This window comes from Eschscholzia californica, unplaced genomic scaffold, assembly GCF_041429995.1.
Source record: "Eschscholzia californica isolate CP2 unplaced genomic scaffold, dmEscCali1.0.p SCAF_1, whole genome shotgun sequence".
Lineage (NCBI taxonomy): Eukaryota > Viridiplantae > Streptophyta > Magnoliopsida > Ranunculales > Papaveraceae > Eschscholzia > Eschscholzia californica.
This window is the reverse complement of record NW_028238198.1, coordinates 79,211,559-79,230,978: the sequence shown is the minus strand read 5'-3', so window position 1 is coordinate 79,230,978 and position 19,420 is coordinate 79,211,559. Positions and strand designations below refer to the sequence as shown.

At 36.7% G+C, this 19,420-nt stretch overlaps 2 protein-coding genes across 3 annotated transcripts; one reads left to right on the top strand and one right to left on the bottom strand.

The window, feature by feature from the left end:
- The first annotated feature begins 812 nt into the window (after positions 1-812).
- On the top strand, positions 813-6,521 carry LOC147569597 (uncharacterized). Of its 2 annotated transcripts, none has more exons than XM_086656073.1 (4): positions 813-1,675; positions 1,865-2,092; positions 5,030-5,203; positions 6,123-6,521. In XM_086656073.1, the coding sequence occupies exons 1-4, from the start codon at positions 884-886 to the stop codon at positions 6,219-6,221; spliced, it is 1,293 nt and encodes a 430-aa protein (XP_086512199.1). In that variant the 5' UTR covers positions 813-883; the 3' UTR covers positions 6,222-6,521. The 2 variants fall into 2 exon arrangements, 1 of the variants encoding a protein (XP_086512199.1); XR_015231312.1 differs by having other exon boundaries at positions 835-1,675; positions 4,999-5,203.
- A 10,770-nt stretch (positions 6,522-17,291) lies between these two features.
- LOC147569596 (uncharacterized) lies at positions 17,292-19,407 on the bottom strand. Its single transcript, XM_086656066.1, has 2 exons — positions 17,857-19,407; positions 17,292-17,763 (listed from the first exon to the last, which is right to left on the bottom strand). The coding sequence occupies exons 1-2, from the start codon at positions 18,928-18,930 to the stop codon at positions 17,362-17,364; spliced, it is 1,476 nt and encodes a 491-aa protein (XP_086512192.1). The 5' UTR covers positions 18,931-19,407; the 3' UTR covers positions 17,292-17,361.
- Between the last annotated feature and the right edge of the window lie 13 nt (positions 19,408-19,420).

Below are 19,420 nucleotides of genomic sequence, written 5' to 3'. Positions count from 1 at the left end.
GCTACAACAACATTGTAAAAGAGGGTCATGTTGGAAGCTGATCATTTTTAAGGTTAGTGAGTTGGTGTGATTCGTCATCTTTAGGGGCAAAATAGAATGAACCATTTTGTCATTTATATTTATCTAGCATTTTGATTTCACCTCCAAATCTATATTTCTCTCAGTCAAATCTAACAAATATTTTATTTATAGTTCCCTCTTTCTTGTGTCGGCTGAATGGTCGCTGGAAACGAACAATATAAGAAACGAGTTAATACATTTTTTTTTTCTTCTACTTCATCTTGTTCATATCACAATTACAATTATTTTTCTCGACTACTTCTTTTTATCTCTTCTTCATGAAGGGTGTATATGAGATCTCACAATTAGGGTTCTTCTCACAGAGAAAGAGAGAGAGAGAGAGATAGTGGTAATGGTGGTGAGAGGAAGAAAAAAAAAAGAATTTTTTTGTTTGTGTTGAATAAGGTCATTGAGAATGGCCACCAGCGGTACCTTGGCGTATTTGACTAATGAAAACACAAAATTCTATTCATCCTTCCATTTTGGTACTTCCCCCAGTCCTTCGCTGATGTGAAGACATATCATTGGAGTAAATTTTTTCATCATTCACTCTCCAATTGCTCCGCGCTCTAGTGATATGTCGCCACATTAGCGGAGGGCTGGGGAAGGATCAAAATAGAGGAATGAATAGAATTTCTCATGAAAAAATGATCATGAGGGCGAAATTAGAATTCTTAATGAATTTGAGGACCAAATTTTCAAGTCCGTTAAATAGTAGGGGCTGAATTTGATGTAACCCTTTATATATATAAATAGGTTCTATAATCTAGGTCACTCTGTAGCAGATTTTCTCTCTCTATCTATAAATATCTGGAAGTTGGTAATGATGGAAAAAATGATGAGTGTGGAAGGATTAATGGAGGAACTGAGTGAGATTCTAATGGATGATCAAACCCACCCCATTTCTTTCCAAATGAATACTGATTCTACTACTGGTCTGATGGTGGATGAATGTTGTTACTGGTTTGACGATCAGCCAGGATTTGGAACTGATCAAATCTCAACTAAGATCCATGAGTTGGATGTGTCGGGGCGATTCGATCGTCAACCTGGTCATCATGATATATTCCCGCAAGCATCACAAGTTGTCTTGAACGATCACTACTTAAACGACAATGACCTAATTATGCATGAACACAGTGGTTATAAGCATAATCATGGTGATGATCATGATGATGATGATCAACGTAACAATGTACTTTTTGAACATTTTTGTTTTGATGATCATTATGCTAATAATAATAACATTATTATAGATGGGAGTTGTGGGTTTGATGATCAATCTGATCATGAAATAATGCGTCTGTTAAAGGAGTTTGAAGACGATTCTGATAAACCTGATGATCATGATCATGACATTCTTATACCAGCACCTCATGAGCACCAGAAGGAGAAACAACAGGAAGAGAATAAAGAGAAAGATCAGCAAGAAGAGGATCAAGAAAAGCAAGGAAATCAAGAAAATGATGATAACCAAGAAGAAGAAGAAGAAGAAGAGGAGGAAGACGAAAACGAAGGATTTAGTAGTAAAAATTTAAGATGGGAACGGAGCAGAAGGAAGAGGTTGAGCCAACACTTGCTAACTTTAAGATCACTAGTCCCTAATATCACCAAGGTACGCGTGTTTAATAATGGAAGCTAACAATTTTTTTTTTTTGAATTGTCAGTGTGCCTCGAATCTTTGACCTCTCGGGTGGAAGATTAAACCTACCTAAGGTTGTTGGCAAACTGACAATATTAATGATAATGAAATATTGAATAGAGTAAATTAATTGAGAGGTGAAACTAATGAAAGTGAAAACAGATGGACAGGAGATCAGTTTTGGTTGATGCACTAGCATATCTGAAAAGCATACTTGAGGAGACTCAAATTGAAGAGGAGAAGATAAGCTTATCATCACCACCACCATCCTCACCCTCAAATCCCCATCAATCCCTATCTACAGACATAGACAACACTACATCTATATTAACTAATGATGTTGTACCATATTCACGTCCATCTGAAGCTCTACTTCCCACCATATCAAAGGTTAGTATGTTTATTAACTATGAAGTGTTTTAGTTTTTAAAGGCCAAAAAAGAGTTTCCACTTTTTGGGAAGTACTGTTACAAGTCAAAATGGAATTAATTCCCTAAAAAATTTTAAGCTTATAAATCCATCTCTCATCCACTTTCTCTCTCTCTCTCGTCACTTCACCATCTTCTGCAACGAAGTTTTTAGGTTGCCCACCTTTTTGGCAAGAATCCTGGCAAAGTGGAACATCTCTGACTGAAGGGTTTCCTAACCCTTCGATCGGTGGCGTTCCCCTCTGTCGAGGCTCCTGCCAACGAAGGGAAACCTATAAAGAGTAGGGGAAGAGAAGAAGAGAGAGTAAGAAATACTTTTTTATTTATTTAAAAGTCGCAGACAAAAATGTCAGTTGACGACCTTCTTTAGATAAGATGGTACGAGAGGGAGAGATGAAGTGAAGGAGATAAGTGAATAGAGGAGGAGAGATAAGGAGATGATGGGCCTTTTAAAGTTTGTAAATTTCTATATGCATATTACGCGGTTATCAGAAATACTTCAGTTATTTACAACAATTCAAGTATTAAAAATATATGTTAAAAATAATAAAGTGTAATTTTTAAAAGTATAACAATGGAGATTATATTGGATTCTTCGAAGAGAGAAAAGAGGAAAGAGATAAATATAATCGTGTTTTCTAAGAGAGTGAGAGAAATAATGTGAGAATTTATAAGAAGTGGGTAGTTATTTTGACTTTTAAATTTCTATCTTTTAGAGACTCTTTAAAAAGAACGGTTAAGATTTATAAATAAAAAATGAACGTCCTAGATTTATAGATGCAAGTTATGACATGGCAAAATACCTATGTTCTATTTATCCCTCCATTACCGTCCCTCCCCCAGCCCTCCGCCCACGTGGCAACCACTTTAGGAAGGCAATCTCGTAGTCCCCAGCTTTGGACCTTTTTAATTCTTACTTTAAATTAGGCGGTTATCGTGCTTATTACATCTTCATGATGCACACGATTAACGTATATCGTAGTCCAATTCTCCAAATAAAAAAAAAAATTTAAACAATTGTCTTAGTTTTTTCTTAATTACAGTTCTTAATTCAAACTTATTTTCATTGGACCTATTGGCCGAGACATACATAAAAATTAACTTTTCATCCGTCCTGTGGACGGAGATATACATAAAATCTTTCATAGAATCATAGTCAAACAAATATTTGACCATTTACTCCGACTCTATTTGACGTCTTAACCCAAAATTTAGGTCTGAAATTGAAAAAGAAAAGGAAGGAACACCACCTCAAATATGGTACTTCTGCATCTTAGTTGTTGATTGATGTTTACATTCATTAGTATTAGGATGAGAATCATTTCACATGAAAGAAGAGTTATTTAACAACGAAGAATATAATGTCTAGATCTTTTCAGTTCATTCTCAATTCGTTTTGAGTTGGATGAGCACAAATTTAACACGTGTCCTACGTAACTCAGAAATAAATAAAAAATTCAGAAAGAAGAAAAATATGTACTAGGCTCAAAAAATGCCACGCAACGTGTAGAATAGTCTCACATAAGAGATGTGTTATCTAGAAATGAAGAATATAATATCTGGATCCTCTTTGGTCATTACCAATTAGGTTTGATTTACTAAAAATTTAACAATAGCTGATATTAATAAAAAAAAGTTTGTGGTGAACACCCTCTTATCCTAAATGAGATATATAAGCATAACAACCTCTTGTTGTCATCTAAAAAAGTTCTTGTCACATTAATAATTAATTATTTTATATAATAAAGAAATTAGAGTTCTACTGAATGAACAAGAATTAATTCCAAGTTGGCCTCAATCTGTAAGGTCGTGACTTTGGGACATAAAGAACGTGTTGGGGTATAAAGATTTAGTAAGATTGACTTATTGAGACATATTTATTTATTTTAACCCAAAACTTGACTCAAATGATTTTAGCTCCCAAATGGCAAAGAGAGTAACTTGTTGAAGGAATCCTTTCATCGTATCTGACTTCTCAAACTTCTAAAACCTGAAGAAAAAATCCAAAGTGGATGACATTAAAAACGAACAATCGATAACCTGAAGAAGGAATCCTTTCTTTCTTCATCTCTCCCACAATCGATAACATGGAAGATTAGAGAGGTTGATCAGGAGACAAGGGATGCGAAGGAAACGAAGATTAGGTGGCAAAAAATAAAAATAAAAGAATTTTGGACTCAAAATAAATATGTCACCTAGGTCAAATCTAATCGACAAGTCTTTATGCCCTAGATATTTTTTCCCCAAAGCAGCGGTCATTATTGACTGATAACCTCTAGCCGGCGAGCTTCAACCCAATTTTATTATTTATTCTTCTTCCTTTCTTTTCTACTCTCGTCTTTTTCTTTTCTTCTCTCTCTCGAAGGCTCCTCCCCATCTTGAGATAGAGAGAGTAGAGAGAGATAAGAAAAGAAAAAGATGGAGGGAGAAGAAATAAATATATCAACGAACAAAATAAATTGCATTGAAGGTTGCTAGTAGGGGCTTGTTCACCGATAACATCTTGCCGAAGAAGAAGAGTGAGGTATATAGATGAAGTGGGAGAGAGATGGGGTAAAGTGGAAGAGAGAAAGGAAATGATGTAACATGTTAATATATTTTTCGAATTAATTCTACTTTGGCTCCTAAGTATATTTTCCGAAAAAAATTAAAACGTTTTTTTTTTCTTTTACTTTTGAGAGCCAAATCGGTCTGCCATATGCACTTACAGAGACCAAAATAGTCCGTTAATAATGAATAAAGACTACAATAGAATTAACCCTATGAAATTTTTATATAATTATAATTATATATTAGTATACTTGTTGAAATACTTCTTTGTAATAATAAACATATAATGATGAGAATTTTTTTTTTTTTTTGTTAAAGATATAATGATGAGAATGATTTTGAGTTTTAGATCGAAGTGGAAATGTTAATGGAAGACAGGTTCTTGTTGAAAATCGTATCAAACAAGGCCCCAGGAGGACTGAGTAAAATTCAACGATCTGTGGAGATGCTTGGCCTCGACATTATAAATGCTTCAGTTGTCGATATTTACCCACACAATTTCCAGTGCTCTAACTTCCTTCGTGTAAGTACATTATTTCGTATTTCATCAAAAAAAAGAAAAGTACATTATTTCGTTAAATTCTACGACAAATACATATAGACCGACAATGAAATTTGAAAATTAGGGTTACCTTTGGCATGCCACTAAGTAGGGCAACTAGGGTTCATGGTCTGGTAGTTACTATCCTGACATATCTGATTCTAAATTTTAATGCTGGATCAGCTAGTTGGTGAAATATTAAAGGACTTGTGAGTAATGAGTTTGTCACAACTAGAAACTACAAACAGAATTGCTTGAGTTTCTACTTTTCTTGTGTGGAGATTTGTTTTTTCCCCAATTATTTTCTAAGGAAGTGTTGAAAACCCCATATTAGAAAATGGTCCCGAAATTTAGTTATAATTATATAAAAAAATATCGGGCAGGACCACTTTTATTTTCTCACGAGAAAGGTAAGAATGTACTACCTCCGTCCCAAATTAAGAGTCCACTATTCCTTTTTTGGATGTCCCAAATTAAGAGTCTCATTCCTAATATATCATATAAAATCCCTTACTTTTCCATGAATACCCTTTCTATGATATCTTTAATATATGGTGCATTAATTAAGTTAATTAAGATATTTGACATTTCCAATACAAAAGTTAGTTTTTCTTTGTAATCTTTCAATTACTTCAAGAAAAAGTTAATTACTTCAAGCAAAGTTACATGTATTTCTAGAATGGAAATTATAATCCTTAAATTACTTCAAGAAAAGTTGTCAAATAAATAAGGGTAAACTTGGAAAAAGAAAAAAAAATGAAAATAAGTTGGATTACCGATATGGGACTCTTAATTTAGGACGGAGGGAGTAATAAACATGTATAGGAAACTGGCATTACGTCAAATACTCAAATATGTACGCAATTATACTAATTATCGTAGGATATGAAACAACATGCAGGCCAAGAAAAAAGGAGTTGGGATGACAGAAGAAAAATTGTTACACCAAGTGAGAGAAAATGCAGAAAAATTGGGCCTCCTTCTTCCATACAAACAATAGTCTCATCAAATATTAATCACATACTAGTGTGCTACTTACTTATCTCAGACCATATTTTTTATAAATAAGTATATATATTTCTAGATCGATGTATAAGTGGTCACTTTTTTTTTTTTGTTGAAGTAATAAATGGTCACTTTATTTATGATTTGGCATGTAACAATATATTACAAGATATGCTTATAAATCTAGTCTATGTATGTGAGATGTCGTGCATTTTCCTAAAATGTACAAACTATCAGCCACATTGTATTGTAAAAGTTGTCCAGCTTTTATGTGATATATATGTTGAATATGACATATCATATATGTCTCTATATCTTTACATAGAGGCAGAATCTGAGCCGGTTTGAGAACTAGTTGTATTGGCAAAAAGCCAAAAAATAGTACGTGGGTCTAGCACAAACGAAAATAGCACTGGATCTTCCTTATGCGTCCATCCTCATACAACATGAGAGGTGTGCATTTAGTAGCCTTGCTGGCCTAACAAAGAAGCCCACCGGAAGCCCTTCACCTAGCAAGTACAACACGCCTCGTAATTCCAGAAAGTCTTATGTGCTTGTTCAAGCCCATGCTTCTGGCATGCCAAGACATGGTCTTCCATGACAGCCTACTCGCACTCCAGCTCGTTGCGCGCTCACGTGGTTAGATTGTCAGAATTGAGTCAGTCCAATCCTAACATTTCGCGACACGTTGGAGTCATGGTAGAAGACCGAGTCTTGCGCTACTTTAAAGGAGTAGTAGACCACTTCTACTGGTAACGAACAAACTAAGGTGGCGTACATCGTACGGCTACGCTACCCTCTCAAGAGATCAACGACTACGAATACACTCTAGTGGGATCCTACTATTGCGGATCTAAAAAACCTGCGCTCCAAGAGTGGTTACTCTCCTCTAAATTCTATAAATAGAGGAAGCCTCACTCTTAAAAGGCTCGGAACATCCCACTCGAAATCACTTACTCATTCTCTACTTAGCATTCCAGAAGCTATCTATCTAATTACTTCACTCACTCTCTACTAAGCTTCGGCTAGTATTTACCTACTCCGACAATCTCTTATCCAAGCTAGTCTAAGGAGGAGGTTCCGATTAGAAGTGTCTACTATACCTCATCCGATCTTGCTAGAGGCTTTTTGTTCCTCTTATATTTTGCTAGTATACCCTTCTATAACTAGAAGTCTACTCTTTCATAATCCGAAGTCTACTTTTCCGTAACCCGAAGTCTACGTACTCTGCCGACCAAGTAGTCCAGAAGCTACCACGACTCATCGTTCCGTAGAACCGAGCTCCGGCCACTCTACGAGTCGTGTCACCTCCGACGCTACAGTCACGCTGATATCATTAATGACTCTATCTTCGCTCTATTCATCTTATTTTATTGAACTAAGTTACTGACTTGATCGTCCGAGGGTCCTTGGCCGACACCATCACCGGTGCCCTTGGACTACACGGTTCTGTTTCTCTTGTGCAGGTCTACCAGTACCCGTTTCTTACCCAGACATTAGCCTATCAGTAGTCGTTTCTTACCCAGATGTTAGCCTACCAGTAGTCTATCCAGCCACCCAACTATCAGAACCGACCTTTCGCCCGCTTACCCGTCTATGTGAAGGCCCGAAGCCTAATTGTTGGTGCTCATCTAATGATCTCTCTAACCGTGTAGCTTTTTACCCGCCCACACTAGTCAATAAAGAAACTTCTCATATTAAGAGTTTGTGAGAATTTTTTTTGTCTTTCTATATTTTAGTTAATATTAATTGATTATGTGCAAATGCGTGCACTAAATAACATTTGGTAAAAATTATAAATCAAATTAGTCGTAACTAACGTAGTTGAGATAAACTCAAAATGCCTTTGGAGGTCCCGGGTTCGATTCTTAGAGGAAGTGGGATCCTTGAGTTATTGAATTTGGATTACTACGGTACAACTAATGTACTCAGGCTTTAGGCCATAGTTTAGTTGGGCTTTAGGCGTGTTCTTGTTGAAATTTGACGGTTATCGTGTTTATCACATCCTTGGTGTATCAATGCCTTTGTAATGACTATTGTACGTCATAGTCAATTTTCAAAAAAAATTAGTCGTATTGTAGTACATAATCTTCGTTTGTATATGAAACCCATGTATTATTGGAGGTGTATATACTTTAACTCTGTGTTTAAATTTGAATTTGTCTATCTTCTGTTTGTTTTTCACAAGAACGATGTATTATATGTGATATATGTTAGAATCTGATCCAAAAATGTAAAGGACGTTTTCTGCATATTTGAATGGGGTCTACTCGTCGAAACAACTTGAAACATGTACCGTTGTGGTCGTGTAGTCGAGGGCTTGAATACCGACTAAAGATTTGCAGAAAACATATTCCATGTGAATGAAATACTAATATTAGAAGTTTGAGTTATAACATGAGAGCTCAGAGGTTTCAAGAGAAAATCAATTGAACTTGTTTCCTTCATCTCGAAGGAAAATCAATTGAACTTGTTTTTCTTGAACCCAAAACCCTCCATATCACCCTTCGAGCTCAGAGGTTTCAAGAGAAAGCTCGCATCCCCTGGGTAGAGGCAAACATATTAGCTAATTTCTTCTTAGCCCAAACAAAAAACCATAACTATTCTTATGCTAATGTTAGATTCTCTGTAGGTTCAGACAGATGGACTTGGGAGAGATTACACAACTCAAATGGTCAATTCATAAGAGGTTTCAAAAATAGCATTGAAGGGCCCTCTCATTTGGAAATCTTTTGTGATTCCTCAAGGCAAACAAGGCTGGGCTTGGAATGTTTTTGGAAATGGAATCATAGATCTTATTAAACATAACACCTCAAATTCGTCAAATCAGTATGTTAATCCAACTCAAAACACTTCAGTTCAAGATGAATTCCCTTTGCTCCACAATCTTAATTCAGCTATCCTGAGAACTCAGAGAGAAAATGGCAGCTATAAGAGAGCTCTTTCAAATAATACTAAAGCAAATCTGAACTACTCCAAACAACCAAATAAATCTTCCCTTGAATTTTCCACTAGGAGGCTCCATATCAGCAAGACATCATTTGAAACCTTAGCTCTGGTTATCACTGTAACTCCTTTTAACCCTGGATGGAGAGTGATTTCTAATTTTGTGTCTAACTCCATTCAATTGAAAAGGAACATTGGTCTTAGACCTTTCAGTCCCAACAAAGCAATTTTCCTTGCTCAATCTTCTGTTCACAGAGATCTTTTGATAAAAGAATTTCACATCCTCTCTTTCAATGAGTCGGTATCCATCATTTTGGAGAAATGGCATAACTCTTGTAATTCTCTCCCTCCATCGTTCTCAGAATTACCTATCAAGTGGATTAAAATCAGGGGGCTCCCATTCAATCTTTGGAATAACAATATCTTTCGAGAAATAGGAGAAAAGTGTGGAGGATACAGAGGATGCCATATTTCTTCCATCAACATGACAGACCTCCGTTTCTGCATTCTAGGTGTATCGGGTAACCCATCCAATATCCCAACGATTATGAAAATCAACCCATCAAGCATGGACCAAGATGTTTGGATCTCAATAGAACTGTGTAACTCCAATTTTTCTCCTGTTCTTACTAATTGGCCGGAAACGATGGATTCCGCTAGGCTGCCGGTATATGAGAAATCTCCGATGGAGGAATCATCAAAAACGACAAAAGAAAAAGAGAGAGACCTACAGAGAAACAAGACAAAAGACACCACTCTTTCTTCATCGGATTTGTCCGATGCTCTGGTTCATGGTACTTCATCTTTGGGCTATGCTTCACCTACTAGTCAAACAACAAACCAAAACTCAACAGCTAGCCTCTTTTCCTTGGATCAGTCATCATCACATTTAAACCTCTCCACCAGAGTCAATACTGCATCTTCTCACTCTCCTTCCCAGATCTTGTCCAATCAGCCCCAAAACCATTCTCAAGCTATTACCCTACAAAATATGTTTGGCATTCTCTCAGACTCCTCGGTCATTTCAACCATCAACTCCCACTTATCCTCCTTGATCTCTCATCAAATTCAAACCATCCAAAACCCTAAGCCCACCAATACCGAGGTCGAAATTCGTCCCAGGAATAAAACTATCCACCCCAGGCCCATTTTAGATACTAGAGAGTTTTCTGAGCGCACCCATCCCCAAACCACTAACTTTATCTGGTCCACTAGGAAAAAGTTTGTCCTAAAGCCCATTAGACAATGGAGAGCCAAAATTCAAACGTCTTGGATCAAGTTTCTTCTTGGTAAACTTAAACTACCCTCTTCCAACCCAGAATCTCAATTCCCATCTCTTTTTTCTCTCCCTCACAATTTTCCCCTCTCCCCTAAAAAACTCTCCAGTATCCTTCCTTATATGGAAACTTTTCACTCCATCAAACCCATCAATGTCTTTAAACCCATCTCCCTAAACAATCAACAGTATAAACTTAGTCTTGCCTCTGGTCCTAAGTCAGCTCATGAATTCTCGTCTAACACTGGTTTTTTTTCAGGTACAGAAGATGATACTTTAGAACTCCCGTTTTCTGTTGATGGTCCTTCTCTTTTAGGAGCAGACAACACCTTTCATAATTTACGCGAATAGACATCATCAGGTACTAGTCATGCTCTTGACATTCATCCTTACTCGAAGGACGATCGGGTTAAGTAATGGCTTTTAACATATTATCCTGAAATGTTAGAGGTCTTGGAAAAACAGGGCGAGCAACATCAATTAATAGAATAAAGCAGCAAGAACAGGTTTCTATGATTTTTATTCAAGAATCCAAGAAAGAAAAAGTATCTCAGAGACTAATTGATAATATTTGGGGGGATAATCAATGTGATTGGGTCTTCTTACCTTCTGTTGGGGCTTCTGGGGGGTTAATTTCAATTTGGAACAAAGAATCTTTCAGCTTGATTGATACTATGTCTCAAGAATACTCCATATCCATCCATGGTAAGACTAAACATAATGGAGTAGAATGTGTGATTACTAATGTCTATGGCCCTACTATCAATGCAGATAGAAGAAAGTTATGGACTGAGCTATCCTCAATTAGAGCAAAATGGTCTCTCCCTTGGATCATTGGTGGTGATTTTAATGAAATTCGATTTCCTTCGGAGAAGCATCCTCCTTCAAATGCATCTCTTAGAATGGGCAGGTTTAACAACTTCATAGACTCTCACATTCTTCTTGATTATCAGCATACCGGAAATGAGTATACTTGGTCTAGTAATCAAACTCCTCCTACTCTCTCTCGTTTAGACCGATTTCTAGCATCGCCAGAGTGGGATGACTGTTACCCAGATGCTTCCCTTCTAGTTTTACCTCGAGCGGAATCTGACCACTCTCCGCTTATTTGGAAGAACAATGCTATGAATACAGGTTCTAAACCATTCAGGTTCGAAATTTTTTGGCTTGAGCACCGTCAGTTCCATGAGCAGCTCCAAGATTGGTGGAATAAATTCAATTTTGAAGGTTCAGCTAGCTTCAAATTTTGCAATAAATTGCGAAGCCTAAAACCTATCCTTAGGCATTGGAGCAAGGAAAAATTCAGCAACTACTCTACTGACCTTCAAAATCTTCTTCTCGAGATCGACAATTTAAACTCGAAGGAAGAATCCGCTCCCCTTTTGAGTTCAGAGATAGCTAACAGAGAATCTATGAAGGAGAAAGTTGATATTATTAATAGGGATAGAGAGATCAAATGGCAACAACGCTCTAAATCCAACTGGATAAGAGATGGAGAAAGAAATACAAAATTTTATCACAAAATTGCCTCCGCTAAAAGAAGATCAAATCAGATTCGTTCCCTGACTTCGCCTTCGGGTATTATAACAGATCCCTCCCTAATCTCTTTGGAGGTTGTTAACTTCTTTCACAATCTATACTCAGAACATAGGACAAACAGAGTTGATTTAAGCCACTTGGTCTTTAATAAGATAGATGCTATTACTAAAGCTAGATTGGAAGCTCCAATCTCAGTGGAAGAGATAGAAACAACTATTCAACAATTACCCTCGGGTAAATCTCCTGGTCCAGATGGATATACTAATGAATTCTTCAAATCCTCTTGGTATATCATCAAGCATGATTTCCTGCTAGTGTTAGCTGAATTCAATTCTTTAGGTTATCTCGATTGGAGGTCCAATTGCACTTTCCTGGCCTTGATTCCGAAGAAAGCTGATGACTTAGCAGCAAAAGATTTTAGGCCGATAAGCCTCATCAATGGTATTCAGAAAAATTTTTCGAAGGCTCTTGCTAACCGTCTGATAGAAGTTATTCCCTCTATTATCTCCCCTGAACAAGGGGCTTTTTCCAAACATCACCAAATTTTAGATTCTATTCTTATGGCTACCGAGCTTATAGACTCGAAATCTAGAAACCGAGGAAAAGGATTCATCATTAAATTAGACATTGAGAAAGCTTTCGACAGTGTGAATTGGGATTCTCTTTTGCAAATCATGAAAGGTATGAACTTTGGATGGCGTTGATGTCGGTGGATCAAGAATATGACCTCTTCTCCTCACTTTTCAATCTTGATAAATGGCAAGGCAGAAGGCTTCTTCAAAAACTCTAGAGGGCTGCGCCAAGGTGACCCTTTATCACCTTTTCTATTTCTCATTGTTGGAGAGGTTTTTGCAAAGCTTATGCACTCAGCTTCATTAGATAAGAAGATTCAAGGATTTAAAGTTTCAAATACAGGGAAAGAATATACTCATCTACAATTCGCAGATGACACCATTATTTTTATGGAGGCAAACATGGAGCAACTCGATCATCTTATCAGTGTTCTTAATTCTTTCGAAGAATACACTGGTTTAAAAGTCAATAAACACAAATGTCAGCTGATTGGCATTGGTATCGAAGAGCATATCACTCTCCAGGCAGCGGATAAGTTAGGCTTCTCGATTGGTTCTTTGCCCCTTTCTTACCTTGGCATGCCTTTGGGTCAGTCCCCGAAGACTTTACCATTCTGGAATCCTATTATTGAACGAATTGCGAAGAAGCTTGCTCCTTGGAAGCGGAGATTTCTTTCCAAAAGCGGTAGAATCGTCCTCATAAACTCTATTCTTTCAGCTATGCCGCTTTACTTACTTTCTATCTTCTTAATTCCCGGCAAGGTAGCGAAAAAGATCGAAAAAATCTTCAGAGATTTTTTATGGGGTGATTCTAATTCTAAAAGGAAGCTTCATTGGGTTTCTTGGCACAAGATTACAAAGCCTCTTTGCCATGAAGGCCTCGGAATAAGAAGATTAAAAGAAGCTAACTTATCTCTTTTGGCCAAATGGACTTGGAGGTACGGGAATGAGCCGGACGCTCTTTGGACAAATATGATTAGGGAGGATTATAAGGGCAACAAAAAGTGGTGGTTTCCAAAAGAGATGATTGTGCATAAAGTGGGTGGTCCATGGAAACAAATTCAAGCCTTCTCTAAGTCAGTTAAAGCAGGTACATGTTTTACTATTAACAGAGGATCAAAAACTTCATTTTGGGAGGATGCTTGGGCAGGATCAACTCCGCTAAAAGATGATTTCAAAAGTATTTGGAAATTCTCTAAGACTAAAGATGCCTCTGTCGAAGAAGTGATAAACGGTAACTTCTCTTCTCATAATTGGGATTTAAATCTTTCAAGAACCTGTTCCGCAGCAGAAGCAATGAAGGCAACAGACCTGCTGCTTAAACTCTCTAGTACCTCTCTTATGGATACTCAAACTTCTCCCACCAGATCGTGGACTCCAAGCAAAAATGGTGAGTTTTCCGTCTCCTCTTTTTATCACCATTATTTAAATTTCTTCTCAACCAAGAACAAAGCCAACATCCAGAGAGACTTTCCGAGTAAGAATATATGGAATAACATCATTCCTCCGAAGATCTCTTTTGTTCTATGGGCTTTGTATCTCCAAGCTCTTCCTACTCTTGATACTCTTAAGCGAAGAGGTTTCATCTTCCCAAATAGGTGTGCTCTTTGTAACCATGAAGAAGAGACTCTTGATCATTTGTTCTTTTCGTGTTCCTTCTCAAATCAGATTTGGAACTCGCTTACCCCATCTTTTATCAAGCTCTCAAATTCGTCAAATCGTTTCAAGGACTTAGTCGACTCAAATACTCTCCCAAAGTCGCTTGATAGGAAAAAATTCTTGAGATATGGAGTTCCTTATGCTATAATTTGGAGCTTATGGGAAGAGAGAAACACAAGGATCTTCGAAGAAAAATGTAAATCGGTAGAAAATCTTATAATTTCGATCAAAGCTCTCCTTTTTTACTGGTCTACAAACCAAGAATGGAAGTCCTCCACCACCTTTTCAGAATTAGTTTTTAGCTGGGATGCTCTAATTAGCATGTAATCTTGTTCTTTTTTTCTTGTTTTCTCTTTGTAGTTGCAACCTTTGCAATTAATGAAATCTATTTTACCCTCTTCACATAAAAAAAAGTTATAACATGAGAGTTGGTAGCTAATTATAGTAAAACAAAATGATGGTGACTTATAAGCAATTATGCACTTATACTTGGGTATTAAGTGAGACTTGCTATAGCGGTTTGCGCATGCGCGTGGGCATGCGCGTGGGCGTTTAGGGCACTTTAAAGGTTCCACATACACTTTGCACGTGTGCATGGTCGCTTCCTTAGGAGCGTGGGAGCCTTTATTTTTTTGGTACATTAAATGCAATCCGACGGACGAGATCTCTTCTAGTCTATCTGCAAAGAACCTTCCCGTAGTGATCACGCAGATCACCATCTAACGAACCTAAATAGTCTCGTTGACTGGCCAAAGTCTGTTAGACTCAACGGTTATTCTGACTGTTGCAACATCCATGTGGTGCATGTTCTTAGTCTACAAAAGACTTATAACTAAGACTGGAAAAGACACTTCTATCAAGAGAAAGAATCAAGACAAACTCGTAGTGCTTACAAGAATTCGCCCTATTTCTAATAAAAAAAGAACCTTTAGATAAAAAAAGTAAGACAGTTGTATCATGGGAGGTAAATCGCATTACTGTTGGTTCGAAATACAATGCGACTACTGTCTTAAGGAAATAGTGACCAACTTGCCTATGTCCCTCTTTAACTTCGATCTTTTGTTAATTTAATATGTTAGATTATAATTTATTCTGGCTTATCATTGTTGTGAAATTTAAAACAGTAAGAGTAGTCAGCTTTATATGATCAGTATACCGAGACTAACAATATATTGATATAATTTTGATGCTACCGAAAAAATTGAAATAAACAAATATCAAACTGTCAAAATTTTTATTTTATTTAGTACAACAACCCCTATTTAGCTTGTATTCAACTCATGTAAAAACGATTAGCTAACAAAATCATTTTGTGTGCTCAAAAGAAAAGATACTCTAATTTAAAGAAGGGAGATTTTATAGGCAATGCCCAAAGCTGTTAAAGGCAATCTTGCTAAAGGCAATATCGAGTTTGGTTAAAGACAATGTGTGTTTAAAAGGCAATGCCTCAACAAATGTTTGACCTAACAACCTCATCGTCTGACCACCGATCTTGACTGTTTTTTTATTCTTTCTTCATTTTTTATTTTGTTCACATCTTTCTCTAATCGCCTGACGACAAGGTATTGTTAAATTGGATACTCCAATCTCAAGCCACACTTCACCCACATATCAATGATATTGTTGTTCACGTTGATAAGCTAATAAAAAAGTTCAACAATTAAAAGTTCAGAAAGTTCTCTTTCCATATCCAAATATGCTTTGTTTGTACTTATTAGTTTTCTAATATGCTTTTGTTAAACTTTTCTTTCATTTAATCTAGTTTGTATTTACAGCAAATACGAATATGATGTGTACTTCAAATGCACTTTCTCTCTCCACGTTGTTCCTTCCTTGGAGTTTAGTTTTCTAATAAATAGAGATGAGAGGGAACAAGAAGAAGGAAGATGAGGAGAAGAAGATGAATGAGGAATGAAAAAGATGAAGGAGGATGAAGAAAGAAGAACGAAGAAGAGAGAGAAAAAAAAAATCAGCCCTAAAAATAGCATTGCCTTTAACCAAAATTGGTCATTATGAATTGACTAAGTCAATTTTGCAAAATACATTGCCTTTAACAATAAAGGGCATTGCCTATAAAATTTCCCTTTAAAGAATAAGAGAAGAACTTAATTAAGGAAATTGTACACCAAAAGCACCCATGAAGGAAAATAAGTATGCCAACAATGTAGATGAAATTAAGGGTAGGAATTGATTCCATGACCATATGGAAAAAACACATTTGTCCTACCATCTGAGCTAATCATATTTTTGTGAAGTGGGTACTTATGATGTATATGTATATCTTGTTTATGTCATTACTTGGATGATATCTATCTTTTTTACTATTCTATTTTTCTGCTTTTATTTGTAGGCTGCCCTTGGTACAATGGACGGTATCATCGATACTGTCTCTGCACATCATTCTCTTGTACCATTGATTGATGTGAGCTGAAGTGAGAAGATGATCAAGGTGTAATTGAGAAGATTGATTCTGAGCTCTTAAGCTCTTAAGTTCTACTCTCTGAATTTCTCTATCTTCTTCAATCTTCACAATTGATGCTTTGGGGTATGTTATACTACTATATGCTTGTATATACATATTATATATTTGCCGATGTTGAGGTTATTTCAATGGACTATTTTAACACAGCAATGGAACGTCTTGCCACCGCTGATGTTAAATATCGTTTCGTCGTTGACATTGCCAATACTTTACCAAAGATTGCTTAATTAGCTATCTATATATAGCACTACAATATAATAATAGTTTCAATAATACAAGTATGAGTAGCATAGCGAAGTTTGTAAGAGATTGAAAGTTTGAGTTTAAAACAAAGTCTTGGACTTTTGATAGTAAATAATTGTGCTTATTTAAAAAATTTATGTTTAAACATGGATCTAAGAAGTGTGTTATCGGATTTAGGTTGTCTAATAGAGATTACTCATGTAATGTTGCTGATAATTATGATTATTTTGGGGTTTAAAGCCCTAGAACTTGGATGCATTTAGAAGGGGTTATTAAGATTTGGAGTTTGGGTAAGAAAGAAAATTGACTATATTTGTTGCTAATGAAGCAATGTCGATGATTACGAGATTAAAAGAACTACATATAAATGTAGATTCATATAAATATAGTCTTACAAAGTTCATGAGTTCGTTGCAAATTATTGACATGAGCATATATTTGAATTTAGCTCTGAATCAGTGGTTAGGCTCTTTGAGATTTGATCTAGCTTGCTTAACCTCACATCATTTAGTACTTTCCTAGACCATTCGGAGAAGAAAGTCTCATTATAGTTAACTAGCCTATCCTTGTAGTAGAAGAAGCAACTACTATCTTGTTGAGGGCATTTGATCTCATCTAGTTTCTCCCACCAAGCACCTTCGTGCTTCATTCCCGAGTCATCCGCTAGCCAATGGTAAACATGTTGACCTGCACCTGCATACTCTAACCATCCTTTTGGGTAAAACTCCATCACTCTACTGTTCCTATCCATGAATACCATGTTTGTCAATTGTGCTCCGTGTGGTGACGCCAAAATATCGGTAGAACTCATCAATCTTACCTAAACACGTATGAAATTAAGAAATCACAAGCTTGTATTAGAAGAAAAAGAGAAATGAACTATATCGATTGTCGATTGGAGCAAGTAATGTACCTGTTCACAAAAGCTGAGATTGCCCGAATGAGCTACTGTTAGCTTACATCCTTCTACTCTTGCACATTCGCTCTGAAATATCTGAGTCACGGCTGACTCGTTCTTGAAAGACCTTGCTCCATTCCTCATCAACAATGTCAGCCGAATAGCTGGTGCCAATTTTCCGTTAACCTCTACCGACTTATCCAGCGGACTCACATTACAGAAATCTCTAGCCTTGCATCTTAACATATCGTAAACTTCGAGCTTCCTATTCTTTTCCATTTTCTGCAAGTTATGCCTCATAACAATTGCCTTCTCAAAACAAAATGGTACACTTTCTCTTTCAAATCCTTCAACTTTAACCTCCCCAAAAGTTGCTTCCATGAGATTCTTAAGCCATGAGCCCATCTCTGTTCTAAGCTCACCCCAGTGATAAAGTACCCATCTTTTTGGTTTCTCACAACCCTTTCTCTTATACCACCTCACAAATGGAACCATAGCTGTCATCCCATGATATGGATTCCCATAATTGTAGTAATTGTCCGATACGAAAGTTAGTCCTTCCATGACAGTAGCATTGACTGGAAGACCCTCTGGCCATGCCAATGCATACATGTTTCTTGTTCCGTCTTGAGGATCACGTCCGGCCAAGCAGAGTAACCTTCCTTTGGATGCCTCTGATGGAAATTCGATATACTCTACTTCACCTTCCTCTATTATATCTTCCACTGAGCTCATAAACCATGTGTTTCCATCCATGGGTTTCTTGGTAAACCTTATGTCCTTAAGAGGGAGGAAAGTAACAGAGTCACGGAGTTTTATCGAAATTTTCTCAACCTCGTTCGTGTAATTGAAGTTACCATTGTCGGGACTAAACACTTTTTGCCATTGATGCAAGGACCATGACTTGAAGGAAGAAGAAGAAGGAGAGTTGAGATGTGTTTGGAGAGCTTGAATGTCAAAAAGAAGGACTAGGACTAGTGTTAAAGAGAGAAAGACTAAAAGCTTTAACGAGTGACCATAAATATTGAAATTTCCCCCCTTGTTGCTGTTAATTTCCATCTCTACATCTAGATTTTTGTTGCTTCTCATGATTTGAACTTTTGTTTTGAGGAATAGAAAACAGAGGAAGATGGGTTTATGCTAAAAGCCTAAAAACCTTCAACTTGTGAAATTTAGTTATTACATTTTGAAAAGATAACCACAAAATATCAATATTTACTAGTTGAAACTTGTTCTAAGTTCAAGGGGTTGGTAAATTCAAGTTCTTGGTATATGGTGCATTGATGAACTATTATGAGAGAGAGAGAGAGAGAGAGAGAGAGAGAGAGAGAGAGTAGTGGACTTGGAGAACCATGAATCTAAGCAAAGACTAGTAGGAGTCCCAAAACAATAATATTTTCCTATGGGTCTTTAGTCTACTATAAGTAAAGCATTTAATACATCATTTATTTGTCACTTTGGGAAGCAAAATCTATCAAACCCTTTTAGAGGTTTACAAACCCTTGGGCCTTGTCTAGAGATTTGGAAAATTAGCCTTCCTCAAAATACAAATTTTTTTGCCTTCATCTGTGTTCAAAGA